This window comes from Eurosta solidaginis, chromosome 4 (genome assembly GCF_040869045.1).
Source record: "Eurosta solidaginis isolate ZX-2024a chromosome 4, ASM4086904v1, whole genome shotgun sequence".
Lineage (NCBI taxonomy): Eukaryota > Metazoa > Arthropoda > Insecta > Diptera > Tephritidae > Eurosta > Eurosta solidaginis.
Window position 1 is genome coordinate 21,677,583 of NC_090322.1, and position 23,381 is coordinate 21,700,963.

General features: G+C 35.4%; 1 protein-coding gene across 1 annotated transcript in view; it reads right to left on the minus strand.

The window, feature by feature from the left end:
* Positions 1-23,381, minus strand: part of LOC137248425 (zinc finger protein 91-like) — a 191,521-nt gene that overhangs the window by 109,888 nt on the left and 58,252 nt on the right. Inside the window, exons 6-8 of the mRNA XM_067779363.1 lie at positions 17,120-17,260; positions 16,761-17,040; positions 1,165-1,907 (exon numbers count right to left, since the gene is read on the minus strand). Coding sequence (XP_067635464.1) covers positions 1,165-1,907; positions 16,761-17,040; positions 17,120-17,260 — 1,164 coding nt within the window. The remainder of the gene's footprint in view (positions 1-1,164; positions 1,908-16,760; positions 17,041-17,119; positions 17,261-23,381) is intronic.

A 23,381-nucleotide genomic window follows, 5' to 3' on the forward strand; every position in this document is an offset into this window, starting at 1 on the left:
ATCGCCACGGGCTGTCTTCTTATGTCCCCAGAACACCATCTGCATAATGAGGCGAGAATACTCCCCATCAGGGAGAGAAATGAGATGCTGACCAAACAGTTCCTGTTGAATACCCAGAAACCTGGTCATCCCAACAGACATCTGATTGATGAACCAGCACCGCCTAGGGGCTTAAGGAGTCATCTCCGTAAGCATTTTGAGGAAATACGGCACCTGAGAACCCAGCCGTATGAAGTGAAAAAACACAAGCAGGTCCTTGGTGAACTCCATAAACAGGCGTCGGACCTTTATGCCGGGAATTGCCCGGTGAATCCAGTACTTAACGAAAATTATCCAAAACTTGCGGAAGAGGAACGCATACTCCCCAGGGAAACGCGTGTCACTCTTGCTCAACTTCGTTCAGGATACTGTAACAGGTTAAACTCTTACCTATCCAGAATCAACCCCGACATACAAAATGTATGCCCCGCTTGCAATGTGTCCCCACATGACACCAACCATCTCTTCAATTGTGGAACTAACGCCTCTAACACCCCTTTCCTTATGGTCCACCCCTGTTGAAACGGCAAGTTTCCTTGGACTCCCGTTAGAGGATATTGATGACAATTTGTGATCGGTCGCGCCTGTTAGGTGGGGCGAGCATTGTTACAACAACAACAACAACGCAACAAATTAAATGAGGTTACACTGAAATGACAGTCCTTAGTTAGAAAAATCCCCAGTCGCTCCGGTTCATAGAACCGACTGCCTTGGGAATCGATATTTGGACTGTCAGTTTCTATCACAAACAGAAATCTAAACTGGACAATGTGCCTTTTTGGGGGTTATTGCTCAATTATTAGCCGAAACTACGCGAACGAAAAAAGTTTTCGGAAAATTTCAATAATCGAGAAGTATCAAAATTTGCAGGAAAGTCTCGAAGTATGCAGTTTTGTAGTCCACTCAATTTTAGTTTATCAAAGTAGAATTAATGATCCTCTCTAAAAAAGCTGTTTTTTCTTACATTTTCAAATACTTTTTCTAAGTCGAATACGCTCCAATTCGAACATTTTCCGAGCCACACTTAGTTATGCGGGCATTGCGCTGGGTATCCTAACGCAGCTAATAGGCGCGATATACATACATAAAACAAAAAGTTAGCAATATAATCCTTATCGTACTTACGGCACAGTTATTTTTTGCTCTTCCGTTGTAAATTCCGCTTTGGTCACAAAGGTTGTTGAATGAATTGTGTCGCTACATTCGGTATTTTCTTCATCGTCTTCAACGGGCTCGCTTTTAATAAATTCGCTTAACTCGCCTTGCGCTTGGATTGTGTCGCTATATTCAGTATTTTCTTCATCTTCAATGGGATCGTTTTTGATGAATTCGCTTAGAGCCGTTTCGGTTTCTGGAAGAAGCGAGCTTTGGGCAGTGCATTTGGGCTGGCAACTGCTGAACGGGTATGAATCTGTGTCGTTTGGTAATAGTTCATCTTCAATTGCTTCCTCCATCATCGACATATTTAAATCTTCCAATTTTTTAGAAACCATTTCGCGCATCTTATGGTCGGATTGCACGCACAATTTTTGGAACCGATACACACTTATCAATTGGTGCAAGCATTTACAACAAATTTTTTTTGGTAGTTCGTCACTTAGCTGCACTTCCACTATTTGGGGTATTGTGCTGGATAACAAGTCAGCTATTCGTAATTCGTCGCATTCCTCAATAGTTTCAAAGATAGATTGATGTTGTGGTTCAGTGCTGCCTTCAGACGTGAAGACTTCCAGTTTAATCATACAGGTCCGACACAGGTAATCGATACATAGACCACTTGTATCCATTTGAGCGAATGTATCTGCTTCAGTAAAAATTATAAAAACACCAGAGTAAAACACTAAGGGCGACTTGGGGATGAAACGATACTAGAAAATTTGTAGTCGATACTTTTGCATCGAGTCGAGTACTCAGTACTTTTGCATCGACTACTCAGGTATCGGAGAAAAGTAGTTGTATCGACAAACACCCGATACGCTCGTATCAATTAATTTGATTATTACTTACTAGGGGGACTCATGTAACCGTATAAATGCCTTATAGTGTGTAAACGTATAAATTTATCTAGTGCGTAAACGAACTGTCAAATTTTGTATGAAAAATCATTTACACAATTTGTATAAATTTACGCGCATATTTCATTGTGTAAACGCGGTAAACTCAAAGGAATGCAACCTTGCAGACATTACAGCAGGCATTTTCCTCAGAAATCTCCAACATCAGCAAGTCATTTACAAGAATATCTTAGTAAAGACGTTTTAGTTTTGATTTTTCACTTAATCTTGGCATTTTTTAATTTGTATAACAATCAAAAAATTTTTGTTTGGCAATATTACAGCTGATAAACAATCAAGTTTATCAAGAGTATTTCTAGGTGCGTTCATATAACAGCGTGTGTAAATGGATATAATTTTACACCTTATAAGTTTATATGCTTTCATGAGTCCCCCTACTAGCTGGATTTTTTCACGTCTATATACGTTTACGCTTAAACTTTATATGGACTGCTAGGCGACAAACTTTAAATACACCTCTGAAATTGTTACGCATAAAATTAGTACTACTAAATTTCAATACGCATTATACTCAGGTGTAACTGAAATATGTGTCCATGTTTCACCCTCTGCACTAATTCCATGTATTCTATGCGCGTCCACTATCTATCACAACTGATTCAGCTATATGTTATACACAGAAATACAACAGAGGGTTGTGTCTCCGCTTTTCGGTACACCCTGTAGCTGTGGCTATTTGTTTAACCACTGCCGCTAGATGGATCTCCTGAGCAGTATCTAAGCGAGGATAGGCGTTTTTTTCACACGCAAACGGAACGTATACGCGTATAAAAAAAGCACGGCTACTATATTGGAATTGTTGGCGGCCGCCGTGGTGTGATGGTACAATTAGAAAAAAAATTTCTAAGCGGGGCCGCCCCTCGGCAGTGTTTGGCAAGCACTCCGTGTATATTTCTGCCATGAAAAGCTCTCAGTGAAAACTCATCTGCCTTGCAGATGTCGTTTGGAGTCGGCATAAAACAAGTGGTCCGGTCCCGCCAAATTTTTAGGGAAAAATTAAAGGGATCACGACGCAAATTGGAAGAGAAGCTCGGACTAAAACATCTTCGGAGGTTATCGGGCCTTACATTTATTTATTTAAATTATTATTGTTTTTCCCAAATTTCACCAGCTAGGGTGATATGATATTTTTGTGAATTAGAATCTCAAAATGCTATAAAAGGATGACGGGTTACGATTTACAGGGCGGTGCATTGCAAATCTTTTAGTATCCGAAATTGTAGATGGTGGTTTAAAAAGATGAGTTTTATGTCAATATCAATATTCGAATGGCAGAATTGCTGTGCTACGCCTTGACACTTCTCAGCGACATAAGACAACAATGAAATACAATCCGCTTCCTTTATGTTTTCCGTTTGCGGATTTTTGATACCGCGGCCGACACACGTTTTTGAACACTTATCCCAAAATTGTTTGACGTGTTTAGCAGTCAACCCCTGTAGAAATTATGTATTAGAAACCAGGCGAATTCAGTACCAGGTGGTGTTATCCCATCAGCTGAATGCTTCTTCTTGATCATTTTCCATACAAAGCCTTGAACAACAAAATGTCAGTTAATCGAAATCTATGAAAATTTTATTTTGACTTGACATTCATCTGCACGGCGAATTGATTGGTGAATTCGCTTTGCCATCACCTGGTATGGATTCGCCTTGATTACAAAAGAAGTACCGATACAAAATTTTCAGCAGCATTGTGGATAAGACACAGCAGTTTACCTGCAGCTCTGCTAGTTTTGCTGTTGCAAAGACGTTGAACTATTCTAACGTCTTTGACTGCTACTTGATTGCTTGTTCATTTATAATTTACCTGGCAGCTCTATGCAGTAGAGGTTTACGCCAATCACTATATCGGCGGCGGCGGCGTGAGCGGCACGCCGGTGTTCTAACATTAAAAAGATAGATTTTTCTATTTAAGCAAATTCTATTTAGGAAAGGTTTTTTTGTATGTAAATAAGGAAATCAACGTTTTGGCCATTTCGGAAATATCCGGGCTTTTTTCCTCAAAATCTCGCGGATCCTTCAAAAATATTCAGGAACATTTCCATACGGAGGGACTGTCTTTCATTCCCTTACTGTAGGGAGGCTTCGAACCTAACCCCGATCTAAGGGACTGGTACTGCTGGGTCTGACCGGCTGTTTTAAGAGCTATAATTGCCGATGTGCGAACAGTAGTAATCATATCCACCACCAGTCACTACAACGCTCCCTAGCCGTCATACCACATGCCAGCACAGAAGCTATAGGACTGCGATTTCGAACTCCTACCTTCGTCGACGTCACTTTTCTAGAAGGTCTAGGCGTAACTCCGACAACTTTCTAACTGATTTTTTGTCGCGCTATGCTGCCGCGAAGGAGTGATGGTAGCGTGCTCCGCCTACTACACCGACCGACGATCCCGGGTTCAGGCCCGGGCAAAGTAACATCAAAATTTTAGAAAAAATCGTTTTCTATTAGAAGAAATTTTTCTAACGGGGTCGCCCCTCGGAAGTGTTTGGCAAGCACTGCGACTGTACTTTTGCCATGAAAAGTTCTCAGTGAAAACTCATCTGCCTTGCAGATGCCGTTCGGAGTCGGCCTAAAACAAGTACGTCCCGTCCCGCCAATTTGTAAAAAAAAGTAAAAGGGGCACGACGCAAAATGGCCTAAAATCTCTTCGGAGGTTATCGCCTTACATTTATTAATGTTAGGGAGTAACTATTGGGCCAAGGATACTGCCCTCGATATTATAAGCTGTCCAAGTACATAGGTATATGTATACATCCAGAAAATGTATGCAATAATAAAAAAATTCAATCTTTTTTAAAAAATTATTTAATTTATTTTAAGTTGAAAATATTAATAATCAAAAACTTTTTTTTTTTTTTGAAGTAAACAAAAATTTTCATAGTAAAAGGAAAACTCAATTAAAAAATCAAAGTATAAAGTACAAAGTATAATATTTTGTTAATAATATAATATTTTTAATATTTTTTAGTTAACCCTAAATATTATTGCGTAACATATAGGTGAAAATAGTATAATCCTACATAATTTAAATTAAACAAAGACACTGGATAAATTTTTGTTTTAATGTAGACCAAAATTTGCAGACGTTTGTGTTCGAAACATTGATTTCAACAGTCTTCGTTAAGGCAAAATTATATTTAGGAATGAAGGTCGACCGATTTCAAGTTGAAAGAATTTAATGTTAAGCTCAGTCCAAACGTTTGTTTTCCTGCCTTTTGATACAAGAATTTCATTATAAATAATCGCGTAGCTTCAGTTTTTAGATTAGTTCGACTGTCTTGGGAAAGATTTTGGTTAACCACTTTGAGTGTTCTAGCGAAGGACAAAGCCATACGTATTCACGTATGTAACAGGATCCGTAATGTGTACGCTACATTTAAACTTGATTGTTAGGCTATAATCAATGTGATTCACACAACTGGTCTAGTTGGGGATATGGCCGCCAACTTTAAGAGGTGTCAAACCTAGAGACTTGGGTATTGAATCATGAAGTGTGAAAATCAAAATTAACATTTCAGACGCTATTTTAAAGTTTCACAAATAAAAAACAGATGTTGGAATATAAGGCTAAGTGATTTTTCAAACCCTTCTCATACATACATATATCTTCAACTTAAGTATGAGGTGAATCATTTCAAAGGAGTGTTTAAACCCCTGGAACCTATTAAAGGATTTTGCATCACTGAATTCGCTTATTATTTAAGCCAATCGGAATATAGAATTTTTGAAAAAATCGGCACTTTTTTTGGTAACTTGATTTTTTAACAACTTAAGGACAATTTCTAAACTTGTTCAACTTGGGTTATTTTATTTGAATTCATTGTTCCTAACTTTCGGCGGCGGCGTGCGAAAAACGACGAAAATCGGCGGCGGTAGCGGCGTTTATCGGCGGGTGTATCTCTAGTTCGTTTTCTATAAACTAACGTGCACTATTGTCTGTTTATTTGCTATGAAAAAGCTAAGTACTTCGGCAATGGCCGAAAAGTATTTAAACCACAAAGTAAGTTAGGCTATTTCCATCTGTAATACATACTTAGCTGTTATAATAAAAATATTCCCGATGCTCAGTACGTCACATTCAGCTGAAAGCCAACCTCAAGTGGCTTCTAGTCTGGATGCGTGAAATCAGTCCGTCAGACGTTACATTTATTTGTTTTTTTTTTTTTGCAGTTTATTTTGGAAACTGCTAGAGCCCAAAACCATAGTACAGGTCTGTAAACCTGTACTATGCCCAAAACATTATCTGAAATTTGGCGTCAGAAGATACATTTTTTCACATATATCAAAATTTTTGTTGACAAATTTCTTTCTGACTTAGAAATATTTTGGTCTGAGTTTTTTTAATTCCACAGTGGTTGCCATTGCAATGCTGCATGACTTTACAACCGGTTATTAGCTAACTTTCAGAAGTCAACTAAAAGTGAGTTATACTCTGGTATCCCGCAAAGTAGTTAACTATTAGTCAGCTATATTTAACTATTGATAATCACCTCATATACTTTTATTTAATTATTTATGTACATAATAACCTAAATTCAAAATTTTGATGTTGATGTTGATAGCTATGACATAATTCATTACCACTCCGTCATCCCTTTCTCATAGCAAGAGTTCTCAACATTCATGCAAAAGCATACAAAATTTATATTAAATCCGTTTTGTGTATCATTGTTATTAGAATCTCTGAATTGTTCTTAACTGATTATATCAGTGCTGTCAGAATCGACGTGATTTCGAGCGGCCGCATTCCAACCAACTGTCCAAATTACTGTTTTCGATAATTTAGCGCAATAAGTACGAGCTTGGTGTAATCCTTATAATACTCGTTGTTTTTCTGTACTGTGTGGCATAAGGTTTATCTGAAAGATAACGTTATGTATAAGGCTTATAACTCATTTAAAATAAAGCTCACATAAGGAATTGTTAGAAGTCATTAGTAAGAAAATAAGTGCATTATTATAAGGCTTGTGATCAATTAAAATAAGGCTTACATAAAGCCTTATAAAAAGATACCACTTTTTGTATTACGAGCTATATAATGTAAGCATATAACCTTTTAAAAATTAAGCTTACATAAGGCGTTATAATACGATTGAGTAAAACAATCTAACTTATGTACACAATTTTGTTATGAATTTACAAGTTTTGTTATTTTGTTATCTTTATAACCTCATGTAAAAATTTACCATTAATTTAACAGTCCACCCCACTGTATTATTAACAAAAATTGGATTGGCATTTGACGCTATGTTTTGCATAACATATAAAATGCCCTAACTTTTCTTATATCTTGAATTTATATTAATACTTTGCCTTATTGTAATTATATTTAAAATTTGTGTAGATATAAGCAAAATGAATAATAAACTACTACTACTACTACTACTACTACTACTACTACTAGAATAAATATAGATTTCCAATTATCAAAATGATCCGGGTGAAAAAGAGATTTCCTTTAGCTATGTGAACAAGAGATATACGCCGCCGATAATCGCCGCCACCGCCGTCGATTTTTGACATTTTTCACACGCCGCCGCCGAATGTCAAAAATATCGGCGCGGCGGCGGCGTCCGGCGCGTTACTATTTTCTACTCAACTAGACTGTTTAGGCCATTTATTGTTCATGTCGAAAATTGGTCCGATATGGTCGAAAGTGGTATCACCGGATGCGCATCACTGCCAGTTATAAGAAACTAATTGCGAAATTTAACTCTTTCTAACTGTTCAAAAGTTATTTAAAAAAACAGGCGCTTTCGATGTCAGCTTAACACGGACTTTGCATCACCCAATTAACCAAATTATTAAAACAAAACACCGAAAGAAAAGTTATATAATAATTTATATGCTCACTTTGCATATTTCAAAAAATTAATAATGAACAATGAATTCGAATAAAATATCCCGATGCGACCATGTTTTCAAATTGTCAAGTTGTTAAAAAAAGCAAATTACCCAAAAAAAATGCGGATTAAAAAAAAATAATTATACTGCGATTGGCTGAAAGAATAGGCGAAATCAGTGATGCCAAATCCTTTAGTAGGTTCCAGGGGTTTAAACACACTTGGCCTTATATTCAAACATCTGTTGTTTATTTGTGAAACTTTAAAATAGCGTCTGAAACGTTAATTTTGATTTTCGCACTTCACCCTTCAACACCCAAGTCTCCCGGTTTAACATTTCCTAAAGTTGGCGGCCCCATCCAAAACTAGTTCCTTGGAGTGAATCACATTGATTATAGCTTATAAACCAAGTTTAAATATCACATATATTTACCAGGTGACGCTTTGTCCTTCGCAAGAACACTCAAAGTGTTGAAGCAAAAGCTTTCCCAAGACAGTCGAACTAATGACAGTGTGTGCTACTACCCTAACGTAGTGGACAGCCCAACTAGTCTGAAAACTGAAGCTATGCGGTCATCCATAATGAGCTCTTATATCATAAGGCCGGAAAAGCAGTTAACATCTTTCAACTTAAAATCGGTCGACTTTCATTCTAAAATACCGTTTTGATTTAACGAAGGCTATTGAAATCAATGTTGTGAACACAAACGTCTCCAAACGTTTGGTCAACATTTTAAAAATTTTATCCAGGATCCTTGTAAAGTTCTCTGGTGTAGCTCGGCAGCATAGCGCGACAAAAACACCCGTTAGAAAGTTTTCGGAGCTACAGATAGAGCTTCTAGGAAGGTGACGTCGAGGAAGGTATGAGATAGAAGTCGGAGTCCTATAGCTTCTGTGCTGGCATATGGTGTGAGGTTCAGGAGGCGTGGCAGCGACTGGTGGTCGGGATTGTTACTGTTCGCACATCGGGAATTGTAGCTCTTAAAAACAGACGAAAAAACTGGAGGCGCCCTGTGCCCATTAATAGCAACCGTAAGTCGCCTTTGTGCGTGACCGCCAAGGAGCCACAAATGATTTAAAGAAACTGTGTTCACCATTTTATGTGTCTCTATTTCTTTTCAGCAGACGCAGCAGTACCAATTCCAAAGACCGGGGTAACCCATCAAACACAATCTCTAACGCTAGAGAAATATTGTAATTTATATTAGAATTCTAATGTAGTTCTCTAATGCAATTCGAATCAAAAACTAGGTTAGAGAACTATACCCTGCAAAAATCGCGAGTACTCCATGCATGCATGTACTCGCTACCAACCGAGTGCTCCAAAATTAACCACAATTCATACAAAAAATATGGTCCAATTAACATTGCGATGTCCTAGGATGGGACCATATACTCCAGCTCCGCATTACACCAGAGTAATGCATGGAGTACCCACAGTCCAATAAACATCGTGTAGTGATTACAATCGTGAAAAACGGGCAATGATCGGCTTACAATATCCCTGCAAAAATCGTTGGATCTTGTGGTCCACTGGAGTACTTACCATTGTACTCCACTGTAATGCAGCAATGGACCAACTCATATTTCTTCACGAACATATTGTAAGCCGATCATTACCCGTTTTTAACGATTGTAATCACTACACGATGTTTATTGGACTGTGGGTACTCCATGGATTACTCTGATGTAATGCGGAGCTGGAGTATATGGTCCCATCCTAGGACATCGCAATGTTAATTGGACCATATTTTTTGTATGAATTGTGGTTAATTTTGGAGCACTCGGTTGGTCCATAGCGAGTACTCCATACATGCATGCATGGAGTACTCCCGATTTTTGCAGGGATGTTCGTGAAGAAATATGAGTTGGTCCATTGCTGCATTACAGTGGAGTACAATGGTAAGTAATCCAGTGGACCACATGATCCAACGATTTTTGCAGGGTAGGTTAGAATTCGACTGTGAAACGATTCGAATAACACTAGAAATGCGATTTTACCCTGCCAAAATCGCGAGTACTCCATGCATGCATGTATGGAGTATTCGCTATGGGCCAACCGAGTGCTCCAAAATTAACCACAATTCATACAAAAAATATGGTCAAATTAACATTGCGATGTCCTAGGCTGGACCATATACTCCAGCTCCGCATTACATCAGAGTAATCCATGGAGTACCCACAGTCCAATAAACAGCGTGTAGTGATTACAATCGTTAAAAACGAGCAATGATCGGCTTACAACGTGCTCGTGTAGAAACATGAGTTGGTCCATCGCTGCATTACAGTGGAGTAGAATGGTAAGTACTCCAGTGGACCACAAGGGTATGATTCCCTGCAAAAATCGTTGGACCCTGTGGTCCACTGGAGTACTTACCACCAACTCATGTTTCTACACGAACATGTTGTAAGCCGATCATTCCTCGTTTTTAACGATTGTAATCACTACACAATGTTTATTGGACTGTGGGTACTCCATGGATTACTCTGATGTAATGCGGAGCTGGAGTATATGGTCCAGCCTAGGACATCGCAATGTTAATTGGACCATATTTTTTGTATGAATTGTGGTTAATTTTGAAGCACTCGGTTGGCCCATAGCGAGTACTCCATACATGCATGCATGGAGTACTCGCGATTTTTGCAGGGTTATTGTCACAGTTATCGATTATTTGCTCATGATCACTCATTCTTACGCCGCGATTCTAGTGTGGTAACAACATTCTTCACCACGGTAACGAAATCATGCGGCAACTTTTACACCCTTTTGGTATTCTACCTGCGAAAATAGCCGGATAATTTTTTACCCACAAAAGTAGGTGGTTACATCGAAATAACCACACAACAGCTGTTGTTTAGAAAAAGGCAAAACTGAAAAATAAAGAATTGTAAGCGCAAATAAGTAAAGATAATAGCAAAAAAGTGTTGCCTCTTGCTATACATATTTGTTTACATTAGGTACTTTTACAGAATAAATTACAATATACCTATGTAGAAACTTATCATGCATAATATGCATATACACATCGTTCCGTTCATTCGTTAACCTCGTATCTACAAGTGAGACATTTTCGGTAAAGCGAACACGGTTGCCACACCATGTTTACATTTGGGACCAAAATTCCTCGAAAAAAACGACCAAATTTTTGTTTTATTTTATTAGTATAAAATACAAAATTTTATGATGTTTCTATATAAAATTTTACTAAACATAGTGAAGACTTTCCTTTAATTCAAGCTGAACAAACAAATATATGTGCATGCAACCAAAAATGGTATTATATTTTGGCATAGGATAAGTCTATGTCTTTCACCAACCAAACGTTGTGAACCTAGTTTTGGTCACAAAGCTCTTGGTTCGAGAATTATGTTGTTGATTGCAATGAAATGAAATATATAGTGCAGTTAGGTTTTAGTAAGAAACGGTTCAAAATTTGCGTTCTGGTGTGGCCGAACTATGTATGTGGAAAACTCAGTAAATCATAAATGAAACTAGGCAATTTTGTTAGCGCTATTTTTATAGATGCTTACTTTTTCCCTTAACGTTTAAACTTCATATCAGAGCCTAGATTCAGTAAGTGTAAGTTTTGATCCCAGGCCTCAGGGGTTCTGCTAGCACGTATAGGAATAATTTTGTACCAAACATTTGTTCCGAAATCAAATCTCTTTTGCATTTGCTTCTTTCTGTCTTCGAGTTAAAATATTTCTTGTGCCAAGGTACTTAATTTTCAATTACTTTGCGTGGCTTAACACCACAATAGTCCTGGAATTCCTTGAACTCATTGAGCTGGGTGAGAAAGATTTAAATATCAACGTGCCAAACGAGAAGTAATGCATAGAGTGCTCGCTATAAACTATGCAAGGCGAGAAGCAATTTTTATTTTCATATATTTTACATAGTGTTGTATAACCGATCGAAATATCTAGCCGTTGTTAATATTATAAAACAAGAGTTTTTTTTTATTAGTCGGTTATTTCATTAACAATTAACGACAATGTGTTTGCCAACATTTTTCTTTTCATAGCCTGGCATAAATTATATCCTAGGTGAAATGTTATTTTTCTGGTACGTTTTATTGACTGAGCAATTTTGTATATGGGGGCTAACGAAAGTGAGGCGAATTTTTGGGCAATATTGTGAATTTTTACCTGAGTGAAAAAGAAAGAAAAGTACCAATCGTGTATACTGCATAACAAGGACAAAAATTGAAGAAAAGGGACCAGCGGACCAAATGGGGTTGTAAGGGACCATTTTTGATCCGAATGGACCAAAGTGGCAACCGTGAAAGCGAAGAAAACTACCTTTGCATTTTCTCCACAGACACTGGTGAATTTTTCGGTGATGACAGCGTTACCACTTGGGCCAGAATCGCGGATAAAAGAACTGGTAACGATATTCGGTTACATAATGTTCTGCGTACTATTTTACCGGTAACACTCAGAATCGAGGCGTTAGTGTCATACAAACAAAATGAAAATAGTGGAAATATTAAAAGATGCGAAATAAGTTTTTTTATTTGGGGAATATTTTGAATAAGATGCCACGATTTTCCAACTTTTTTTTTCGAGGGGTGGCGGGAGTCCTAAAAATCACAAAATTATCATCCGCAACTCTATGAAACTCTTATTTTATGAAATATAAGCTTTTTAATTTCCAAATTTAGTAAAATTTCAACTTAAGTCCTGCACTTAAAATTCGGGTCGCACATGTCTATAGCGGTATCAAAAGACGCGTATTTGCGTCAAGATTCAGAATCCGAAAGCAGAAACTACATTTTTGTCTCGTTTAAAAGTTATTCGCGGAAAACCCGTCCGTACTATTGTCGCTTTTTTCGTTGTTGCAATTAAACAAATGAAGGTGGTGAATAGTGTTGCCAGCTCCGCAACAATATCTTTTTATCTTGGTAGAACATTATAAGGTGGTGACACGTCGACATAAATGCAAACAAACATACAATATCAATGTATTTTGTTTTGTAATTCTCTGAATAATTTGAAATTAATGTATTTAATTGGAACAAGTGCAGAATACATACATTTGTCAAATAAAAAAATTAAAAATCTGACTTTATAGAGATTTTTATGCTGATTCAGACGGTAATTCTGCGTAGAAAACCTTTCTGCATAGGCGGCCTTCGGCCGCGCTTATAAAAAATAACCCTGGGCTACGCCATGCCAAGTTCGGGTGTGTGGTATAACCGTGGCTACCGACACGGTGATGTCCTTCTGCGTAGTACACCCTTCTGCGCAGCACCCCAAATAATATTAGACAACAAATTATTTAGTGTTTTACAAAAACAAAATACATTGATAGTGTATGTTTGTTTGCATTTATGTCGCCGTGCCACCACCTTATAATGTTCTACCAAGATAAAAAGACATTGTTGCGGAGCTGGCAACACTACTCACCACCTTCATATGTTTTCGTTTGTTTAATTGCAACATCGAAAAAAGCGACAATAGTACCGACGGGTTTTCCGCGAATAACTTTTAAACGACATAAAAAATGTAGTTTCTGCTTTCGGATTCTGAATCTTGACGCAAATACGCGTCTTTTGATACCGCTATCGACATGTACGACCCGAATTTTAAGTGCAGGACTTAAGTTGAAATTTTACTAAATTTGGAAATTAAAAAGCTTATATTTCATAAACGAAGAGTTTCCTAGAGTTGCGGATGATAATTTTGTGATTTTTAGGACCCCCTCTACCCCTACAAATCAACAAAAGTTTGAAAATCGTGGCACCTTATATAAAATCCAACCCTCTTATTTATAATAATAAATACTAGTAAGTGAAAATGAATCAAAGAAGGTTAAAAAAGGAAAGCGAGCAGATTATTGAAGGGCTACTTGAATGGCATGAAGAAAACGCTTCCCCATCCGTACCTCAAACCAACGCTGAGCTCAATCCTTAAGTACGTTTTTAATTTATTATAATAGAAAAAGCCTTTGAAATATGTTCGTTCTTAATACATAAGATTGTAACCAAAAAAACGTATTTCATATAATGAAACAATGAAAATTTCGCTGATTTTAAATAATTGAATTTAATTGCGCATCACTTGAAAATTCTCATTAGAAACTCATTAGAATTTGACGTTAGAATTCGATTAGAATTCTAACCCTTTTCTCGATATCGAGAACGAAGTCCCCTTTTTGTCGAGGATGCTATAATTCGCGACAGTTTCGCAAATCGTCCTCTAACCTTCTACCTTAGAGAAATACATTAGAATTCGATTCGTATTCTAATCATTTTCTAACTTAAATGTTTGTTGGGAAGGTTCGAGCCTCTCTGGAGTAAGTGAACGAGGGACAATCCCTCCGCAAGGAGCTACTCCTGAAAATATTTGAACGATCTGCTAGATTTTGAGGCAAAAACCCCGGATCTTTCCGAAATGGCAAAAACGTTGATTTCAAATACATACAAACAAAACCTTTCCTAAATATTATTTTTTTAAATAGAAAAATTAAGCTTTTTAAAGTAAGAACACCGGCGTACGCCGGCGCGCCGCCCACGCCGCCGCCGCCGATAAAGTGATCGACGTAAACCTCTAATGTGAACCCGATCACTTCAGCAAATTTTAACATATCTTGTTGACATTTTATATGTGGATTCCTTAGCACTCACCTCGCATAGCTATTTAAAATAAGCAACTTCAGACAATACCCACGTCCACTTTTTATGTATATATATTTTAGAAAACATCAAAAATGTGATTATTCAGTAAATGATGCAGCTTCAATAACCAAACTTCCCTTACCTCTAATTAAAAGAAGAAAGGGGCGTAGCGCCGCAATTTTTAAAATAATATTGGTCATAATTCAAAAACGGTTTAAGTTGCCATTACAAAACTGGGTAAACTAATTCATTGTCTTAGGGAATGAGTCTGGAAAAATTACCGAACTTGGTAAAGGACCACGCGCACTTTTATATGGAACAGATTTAAAGAGAAAGAAAATAACAGGCTATATATCTGCAAAAAATAACTTTATATCAAAGCCATTTTACTTTTACAGTGTATTTATTCCATGAAAATTAAAAAATTGAAAATGGAGGTGAAACCTCCCCTTTTTTCACCAAGCACTTTCTAACGTTCCGAGAGCCATGAATATAAGACCAGTTCAAGTTTCTTGACAAAGTTCTGTACAGATATTTTCCTCATAACTAGTGATACAACTTTTAAAAAAAGTATCGATACCGGTAATTATTTAAAATACTCGGATCAAAGTATCGACTCTGTTCCTCATACTCAGTTAAATGTATCGAGTATACTCGATCCAACTGAGTACTTCGGAATTTTTACCAAAAGTTACGTTTCGAATTTAGGAGAAAACAAGTATGGAAGTTTACGGTTGCGCAAAACCGAACATTATATACGCATTTGTCTGCTCTTACATATATTTTAAGGATACATTTCAAGACACACGTCACGAACGAAATGATTTACAAGAAACTAGTTATACATATTCAAATATTGTGTTCCGAAAGAGGCTATACAACATTTGCTATATTTAAAAATGACTTATGCATGTACTTGCCAAATTTCAATAAAATTGGTAGATTTTTGATCGACTTATGGCATTTAAAAAAAAAATGATTTTAGTTAGTAAAAAGTTTTTCTAAACGGGGTCGCCCTCGATGGTGCTCCGAGTGTATTTCTGCCATGAAAAGCTTCTCAGTAAAAATTATTGCAGATGCCGCTCGGAGTCGGCATAAAATATGAATGTCTCGTCCACCCAATTCGTAAGGAAAATTAAAAATAGTACGACGCTAATTGGAAAAGACGCTCGTCCCAAATCTCATCTGACGTAAAACGAGTTAAGTATTTTTGGAGAGATAAACTAAATAGAAGGAGATCAGAACTAGTAGTGTTATTACGTATCATGTATATATTGCAAATTTTGTTAAGATTAAAAGTGTAAGCACCATTTTTTAAGTAGTCGGGGTCTTTACCAGCAGCATAATGTCCAAGTTGAGATTCCTGTGAAGGCCTCCAGGATCGCGTTATCTCGCTAGGTCACGTTCTATTGCAAGATTTGCAACTGATGGCTTTCTTTAACAAGAACTTAGCACATGTGATATACATATGAGCATAGGCTGCTGAATTGTATTTTTAAATCCAACTTTTATATGAGAAGCAACACCAAAACATTCATGAGGGTTTTCAAAGCACGTTCGACGAAGACGACCTTAGGAATTGCCTAAATGTGTTTTTTTTTTTTTCAAAATATTTTAATTATTTTTGGGGCTGAAAACTTAAAAAATAAAATCCAGTGCTTCTTCTCTATAATTTTTCCAATATAAAAAATTATCCGTCAAATAAACTTCAAGTGGATGCAGTGTAGGTTACAATTTATAGTTAAGCGCCGTATTCAGATCATAACGCACGAAAACCTAATCATTACCGAAATTTTGTGAAGAAAATGGTAAATAAAAAACCGAATTGATATTTTTAAATACACATACTTCAAGCCATGCTGATCTTATGATCTGGGTCCGTATCGTGTAATACGATCACGTATCGAAAAACGTTTTAACTCAAACAATAAATATGCTTTTGTCAAACTATTCGTAAAAATTGGAATGAATTGTAATTAGTACGCGTATAGTGGCTAGCATATTTCCTTAATCCGATCCACCATTTAAGAGATATTGCGATGACAAAAACTGTTTTCAATCATGGATCGTATAACACGATACGGGCCCTGGATTCCGCGCTTCACGGAGAAATTAACCTTAATATAAGATCACAGTCTACGGAGTTTATGAATGCCATTTTACCTACATATTTACTTTCAATTTAGCCTCTTCTTCCCTTAAAGCTGCCATATTTCGCTCACGCGTCTCTGGATCTTCGTCTTTATGCGTAGTTGAGTGTAACGGTAGCTCCGAAGCCAAACGAAAAGCTAAGGGACAAAACTTACATCTATAAGTATTATCACCCATATGAATACGTAAATGCGTATTCAGTACACCTGACTTAACAAAGCACCGGTCGCAGTATTTGCATTTATATGGTTTTTCACCGGTATGAGTACGAATATGCCGGCTTAGGGACGCAACTTGTGCAAATCTATTTAATACAGGCAGAAAATAAAGTTAGAAAAAATTTGCTGAAATATATTACGACGAGGATTTTTATTATAACTTACCGCATTTCACAAAAATCACATTTATGGGGCTTTTCGCCGCTATGAATTCGTTTATGTATTTTTAAGTCCCATTTTGTTTTAAAATGTTTGCCACAAATATCGCACGGGTATTGGTATTGGTAGTTCTTGTCACGTTTGTATCTGCAAAAAAAAAAACAGGTAATCAAGACAAAAAAAAGAGTTTATTTTTTGATATTAAAAGGAAGCGAGGATTTGAATTTTCTAACTAGTCGAATATGTCCAAATTTTAAACACGGTCTTAAAACTTTTTAGTATTTTAGACCCATTTGCAGAATGGCAAGTTTTTTTTTTAGTTCAGAGCTAATTTCAAAATGTGCCAAAAATGTATGAGTTTAATCCCTCATGTTAAGTTAAGTCTGAGTGAAAAAACTTAACTTGCTGTTCTGCAAAAGAGCCTTAAAGAACATCTTCGGCTTATATCCAAACCCTCTCTCGGTAAAAACACAGTTTTTCAAGAGCAAAACAACTGTTTTGACAGCTATATTGTGAATTCAAATAGGTTGTGTGGTTTAAACTCAGTTTAATATATTTTATAAGTCAGATAGAGCTTTTTGTTATTCCAATTAAAATTATTTATTATAAGTTTTTTGCGACCTTTTTACTTATATCAGTGTTTTTAGCTGGCTTGAGATCCAGAGAATGTATAAATAAAACGCAAGTTTTATCTTTTCCTTACCAATATATTTCGATTACACACGGTAATTGGTTCAGGGTAACTACTGTAGTGTAAACAGCCAACAATTTAAGGCCAAATATTTAAATCAGCTACCCTGTAACAAAAATAGTCTAAATGTTCATCAACACATAAAAAAGCATTTTCAATTATTGCTGACATAGCCATTCACACGATTTAATACAGGTGTGTGTACAACACACAACCAAACAAATTTGCATTCAAGCAAATTTGCGAACGTTGCATTTTCCACAGAAGTCACAACTCAACACAGGTGTGTAGGTACATATCTTGTATCAAGTTATATGTAGGTATGTAAGTATGTATGCTTAAGTTAAATATGTATGTAAGTATGTATGCTTAAATGTAAATATGTATGTAAGAATATGTTAGAATAATTTTGTATAAATAAGCTGACAACATTTGAATAAAACAGCAATTAAGCATTGAGCTTTGATCACTCACAACGCAGTCTATTTTATTTCACACCTTTTACAAGACGATCCTGCCTATGATTCTTCTGGCTGATTTTTCAGCTGGCAAGGACTTTACTGGCTGATTACAGCCTAAGCTTTATAAAGGGAACAAAGGGTGAAGCTATAAAACGAGTTTTTTACTCTAAATTTTATCCTGTAAGAAGAAAAGCAAAAAGGAGCTGATCAAACGAAATCTACTGAAAGCGAATTTGAATAAATTTGGAGCACTCAAAAATGACGTCATTTAGCAATTTTTATGATAATTTACGGGCTTTATAATCGAACTGATGCAGGAGCAGTGGATATGACCAATTTGGAGCACTCAAACCTGACGCCACTTAGCAATTTTTATGATATTTTACGGGCTTTATAATCGAAATGATGCAGGAGCAGTGGATATGACCAGTAAAAATATTGATATTACCTTGGAAGGAACAAAAGGACGACATTCGGAATAAACAACAAGACTGGCAGATAATAAGTATAAGTATAATAAATATACAATTTTTGTTGTTATATCGGCCTACTGATTTGTAAGATCGCGGGTTCGAATCGAGCTCAAGGCCTCACAATAATTTTTTATCATTATTATTGTTATGATAAATTTTTTCTTAATTGAAAAATTTTTTAAATTAGAATAGAAGAAAGAAAAAATTTAGACAACTTCCAAAGCTCGTTGTATAGATCCATTTCGGGAACTGCTAAATTCCTTCATCGGCAACGTTTAGGCGCCGCTGCTATAACCATTCAGCCATATCACCCCTCCTAATCGATACGGGAGCGGATATTTCAATAATAAAAAAGGGGCAGATTGACAGTAATGTCACGATAAATAATTCTCAAAAAACAGATCTCAGAGGAATTGGTCAAGGAATAACAAGCATTATTGGCACGGTTAAAGCAGATTTAAAAGATGATTACCTATTAATTAGACACAAATTTCACGTAGTAGAAGACACTTTCCCAATCCCATGTGATGGAATATTAGGATTAGATTTCATTAAAAAATATAATTGCATTTTGGATTATCAAACAGGGGGTGATACTCTAATACTGAGACCATAATAATTCAGATGACTAACAAACCAACAATCAATAGTATTTCAATTCCCGCACGATCAGAAGTAGTTCGACAAATCCACATAGAAAATAAAAATTCAGATTTATTAATCCCACAACAAGAATTGTCTGAAGGTATTTTTATTGCAAACACACTAGCAAATTCACAACAAACATTTGTTAGAATTATAAATACAACAAATAAAAATGCAACACTGCAATATTTTAATATACGTACAGAAAACTTGAATGATTATACAATAATTGAAAATAAAAAACTCGAAAACGAGGCCAGCAATAAGGAAAAATTAGAAAGATTAAATAAATTTTTTCCAAAATTCGCAAATAAATCACTTAATGCATTATGTGCAGAATTCATTGACATTTTTTCATTGGAAACAGAACCAATTACTACTAATAATTTTCAAGGACAAGGCCATAAATATAATTAAAACTTTAATCGAACTTTAATAAAAAGTGCAGTGCAATAACAGCTAACTCAACTTCTTTTTAAAATACGAGGCAATAGCTGAGAAATTGCAAAATATATATACGTTCATGTGTAGCATATGCACCAAATTATGGAAAATAAAATAAATAAATAAATAAATGTCCAATAAAAACTGTGAATAGAGATCGTGCATTTAAAGCAACCACAAGGGCTGACATCAAACCATCTTTAAACAGCTAATCAAAACGTCGATTTGCGATAAGTCTCCTTGAGTTTAACACGAAACTTATTGGTATTTCATCAACACGTCTGGGAGAATAAAGGATAACCAGCTTTTCTATGGATACTGGCAGACATGCGATATGACCAAAACTTCGGACTTTAAGTACCTCCGGGGATATCATTTATATTGATTTGATAGATTATCATAGTACCGTAGGCGAATTTTTCTTGCTAGGAAAACCTCTTCCCATTTTTATAATTTTTTTTTTTACCATTATTTTTGCAACCTGTTATGCTTCACATATCGGGTTTCATAACCTTCTTATATCTAAATAAAAAAAAAAAACAACAACAAATTTGTAATGAGCATTATATTTCAAATGTGCATTAATCTTGATAATATATACATTATTGTTAATATATAGATAAATATGATTAATGTCTCAGTGCAATTCTGTTAAAACGTACATACCCACTAGTAATTATGTACTAACAATTGAAAGTTTGATAAGTTCCATTGAGCAGAAGTTTATTTGCTACGCTATGGTGATTTCAATGATTGGCTTTAGGTTTCTTGCATCTAAATCTGTATACATTAAAAGTCAATTAATTGAGTTATGCAATATGGCATAAATAATAATGTAATAAAGTATTTCAAATTGTATATGTAATTTCGTATGTAAAAATTATATCACATTCTTGGATATTCGCGAGATATAGTTTCAGGCGCGTTAACGCGCTTCCTCGTACATCTCTAGTTATTAGTGTGTGTGCAACACATTTGATGTGCATATACATGTATATATGGAACAATATCTGTGTAATTTGGGTCTATCTATTTAGCTATCGAACCCCTGGTTCGAATTATGATGCCTCAACTACACGCATGTTTGATTACAGCATAAACCTATCGCGTTTGCATCCTCGTCTTCGCTGGTACCAACGTCGCATCGATGGTGTAGCCGAGTAAGCATGTAAGTCAATCCGTTCACATTCTATTTTACATATGTATGCACATGTTTTATGTCATTTTTTTTTTTGTAAATTCAAGAGGATATTATTTTCAATAGCCTCTTAATCTAAAATTTTCAATCCTTGGTTTTAACCACTATCTCCAAGATATTACGTTAACATTGATATGCGCATTTGATCGCATGTGTATGTCGATTTAAAAATCGCATGGTTGAAACCATTTGCACACCCAAGTTAACTAAATGTGTATTGAGGAAAACACTAAAATGATAATTACGGTAGTAAGCTTACCATACTTCGTCCACCTATTTAGCGATACTCACATCAATCCAATGTACACCTACGTTCTAATTACATTCTAGTATGCCAACTACAATTATAATGAGGGTTATATCAACATTCAAGTTGATATTTTAAAAAAATCTTTTATTTTGGTTTGCAATATAAAATTTACTTTTGTTTATTTTTGAGTTTAAATATTTTCCAAATAATTAGAATTTTCTTTTTTTGAAGTTATTCAAAATTTTAAGTTAACACGAAAACTCAATTAAAATTATTTTAAAAATTAAAGTAAAGAGTACAAAGTAGTTAATACTATATTTACTCCCCCTCCAAGAAAATTTGAAACAAACAAATTATTAATTAATATTAAATGTAACCTTTTTTTGTTTTTTGTTGTTTAATGTATTTGTATTTAAATTAGTGTTAATAAGTATGTTTGCTGGTTTAAGTAAATCAATTGAAATATTTTTAATAGTATTTTTGTATTGAATTGTAAATGTTTTATGTTTCTTAGAGATAACTTTAAAAGGTCCTTCATAAGGTGATTCTAAATTAGATTTACGAAGAACTTTAACAAAAACATACTCACAATTTTCTAATTGCTTAGGAATGAAAAAATTTTCTTTGTTATGATGAAAAACTTTAGAACGAACAAGCGAAAAATAATCTCTTATTTTATGAAGAGCGTCATTAGTAAAATCATGTTCTTTATTACTATTTGAAATAATTAATTCACCAGGTATTCTAAGTCTTTGGTCATAAACAAGTTCAGCAGATGAACATTTTAAATCTTCTTTAATAGAAGTTCGTAAACCAAGTAGAATGAATGGTAAAATGTCAGACCAATGAACCGAGTCGTTTGATGCTATAATTGCTGCTTTTAAAGTTCGATGAAATCTCTCTATCATGCCATTTGCTTTGGGATGGTAAGTAGATGTATGAATTTTATGAGAACCTAAAAGTTTAATTAATTCCGTAAAAAATTTTGAAGTGAATTGTGAACCTTGATCTACTGTAATATTTAATGGTATACCAAATCGTGGTATATAATTTTGAATAAAAGTTTTTACTATAGTATTTGTTGAAATATCTTTAAGTGGATAAGCTTCAGGCCAACGTGAAAATCTGTCAATAATTGTTAAAATATAACAATTTCCATTTGAAACTGGAAGAGGTCCAACAATATCCATATGAATATGTTCAAAACGGCCTGATGGTATTTGAATTTTTTGGATAGGAGATTTAGTATGTCTTGAAATTTTGGATTTTTGACAATTGATGCAAGATGAAGTCCAATCGTTAATCTCTTTACGCATGTTAGGCCAATAATATTTATTTTGAATTAATTTTCTAGTTGTTCTTATACTTGGATGAGATAATGAGTGAATTTTGTCAAATATAATTCTTCTCATAGAATGTGGAACATAAGGTCGAAAAGGTTGTAGAGAAACATCACACCATATGTTTAAATTAATAACTGGAATATGAATTTCTTTCAAATTATTTTTAGAATTTTGATCAGAAATGGTTTTTTGTAAAAATGTATCAGTTTGTTGTTCTTTATATAAAGTTTCTAAATTTATATCTTGAGTTGAAATTGCATTTATTTCTGGAATACGGGAAAGTGTGTCGGCAACTATGTTGTCTTTTCCACGTATATATTGAATATCATTTGCAAATTGAGCAATATATTCAAGATGACGTAGTTGACGAGGAGATCTATCTACTTTAGAATTTAGAACATGAATTAAAGGTTTATGATCATGTAACGAAGCTTTTTCGTGCCCCGTTGCTTCTTTGATATTTGCTGGGGTATACTCGCCGTGCCCAGGGTTCGTTTACAATAAATTTGTATTAAAGGGGCACCTTGCAAATCGATTTAATATAAAAACTTCACTCTCTTTATTGGTTCTAAATTCTATAATATAAAATAAAACGTGTTTGTATACTTCATTTTCAATTTCATTTGGATTATCTTGCGGTATCCTTGATTGCGGTGGCGGGCCCTAACGGTCCGGCCGTATTCCGTTAGCTGGGTCCCGTTAGTATGTGGCGTCGGTGCCTCGACACGCCTTATGACGGCGCCTCTCTCTGCTGCGGTGCTCT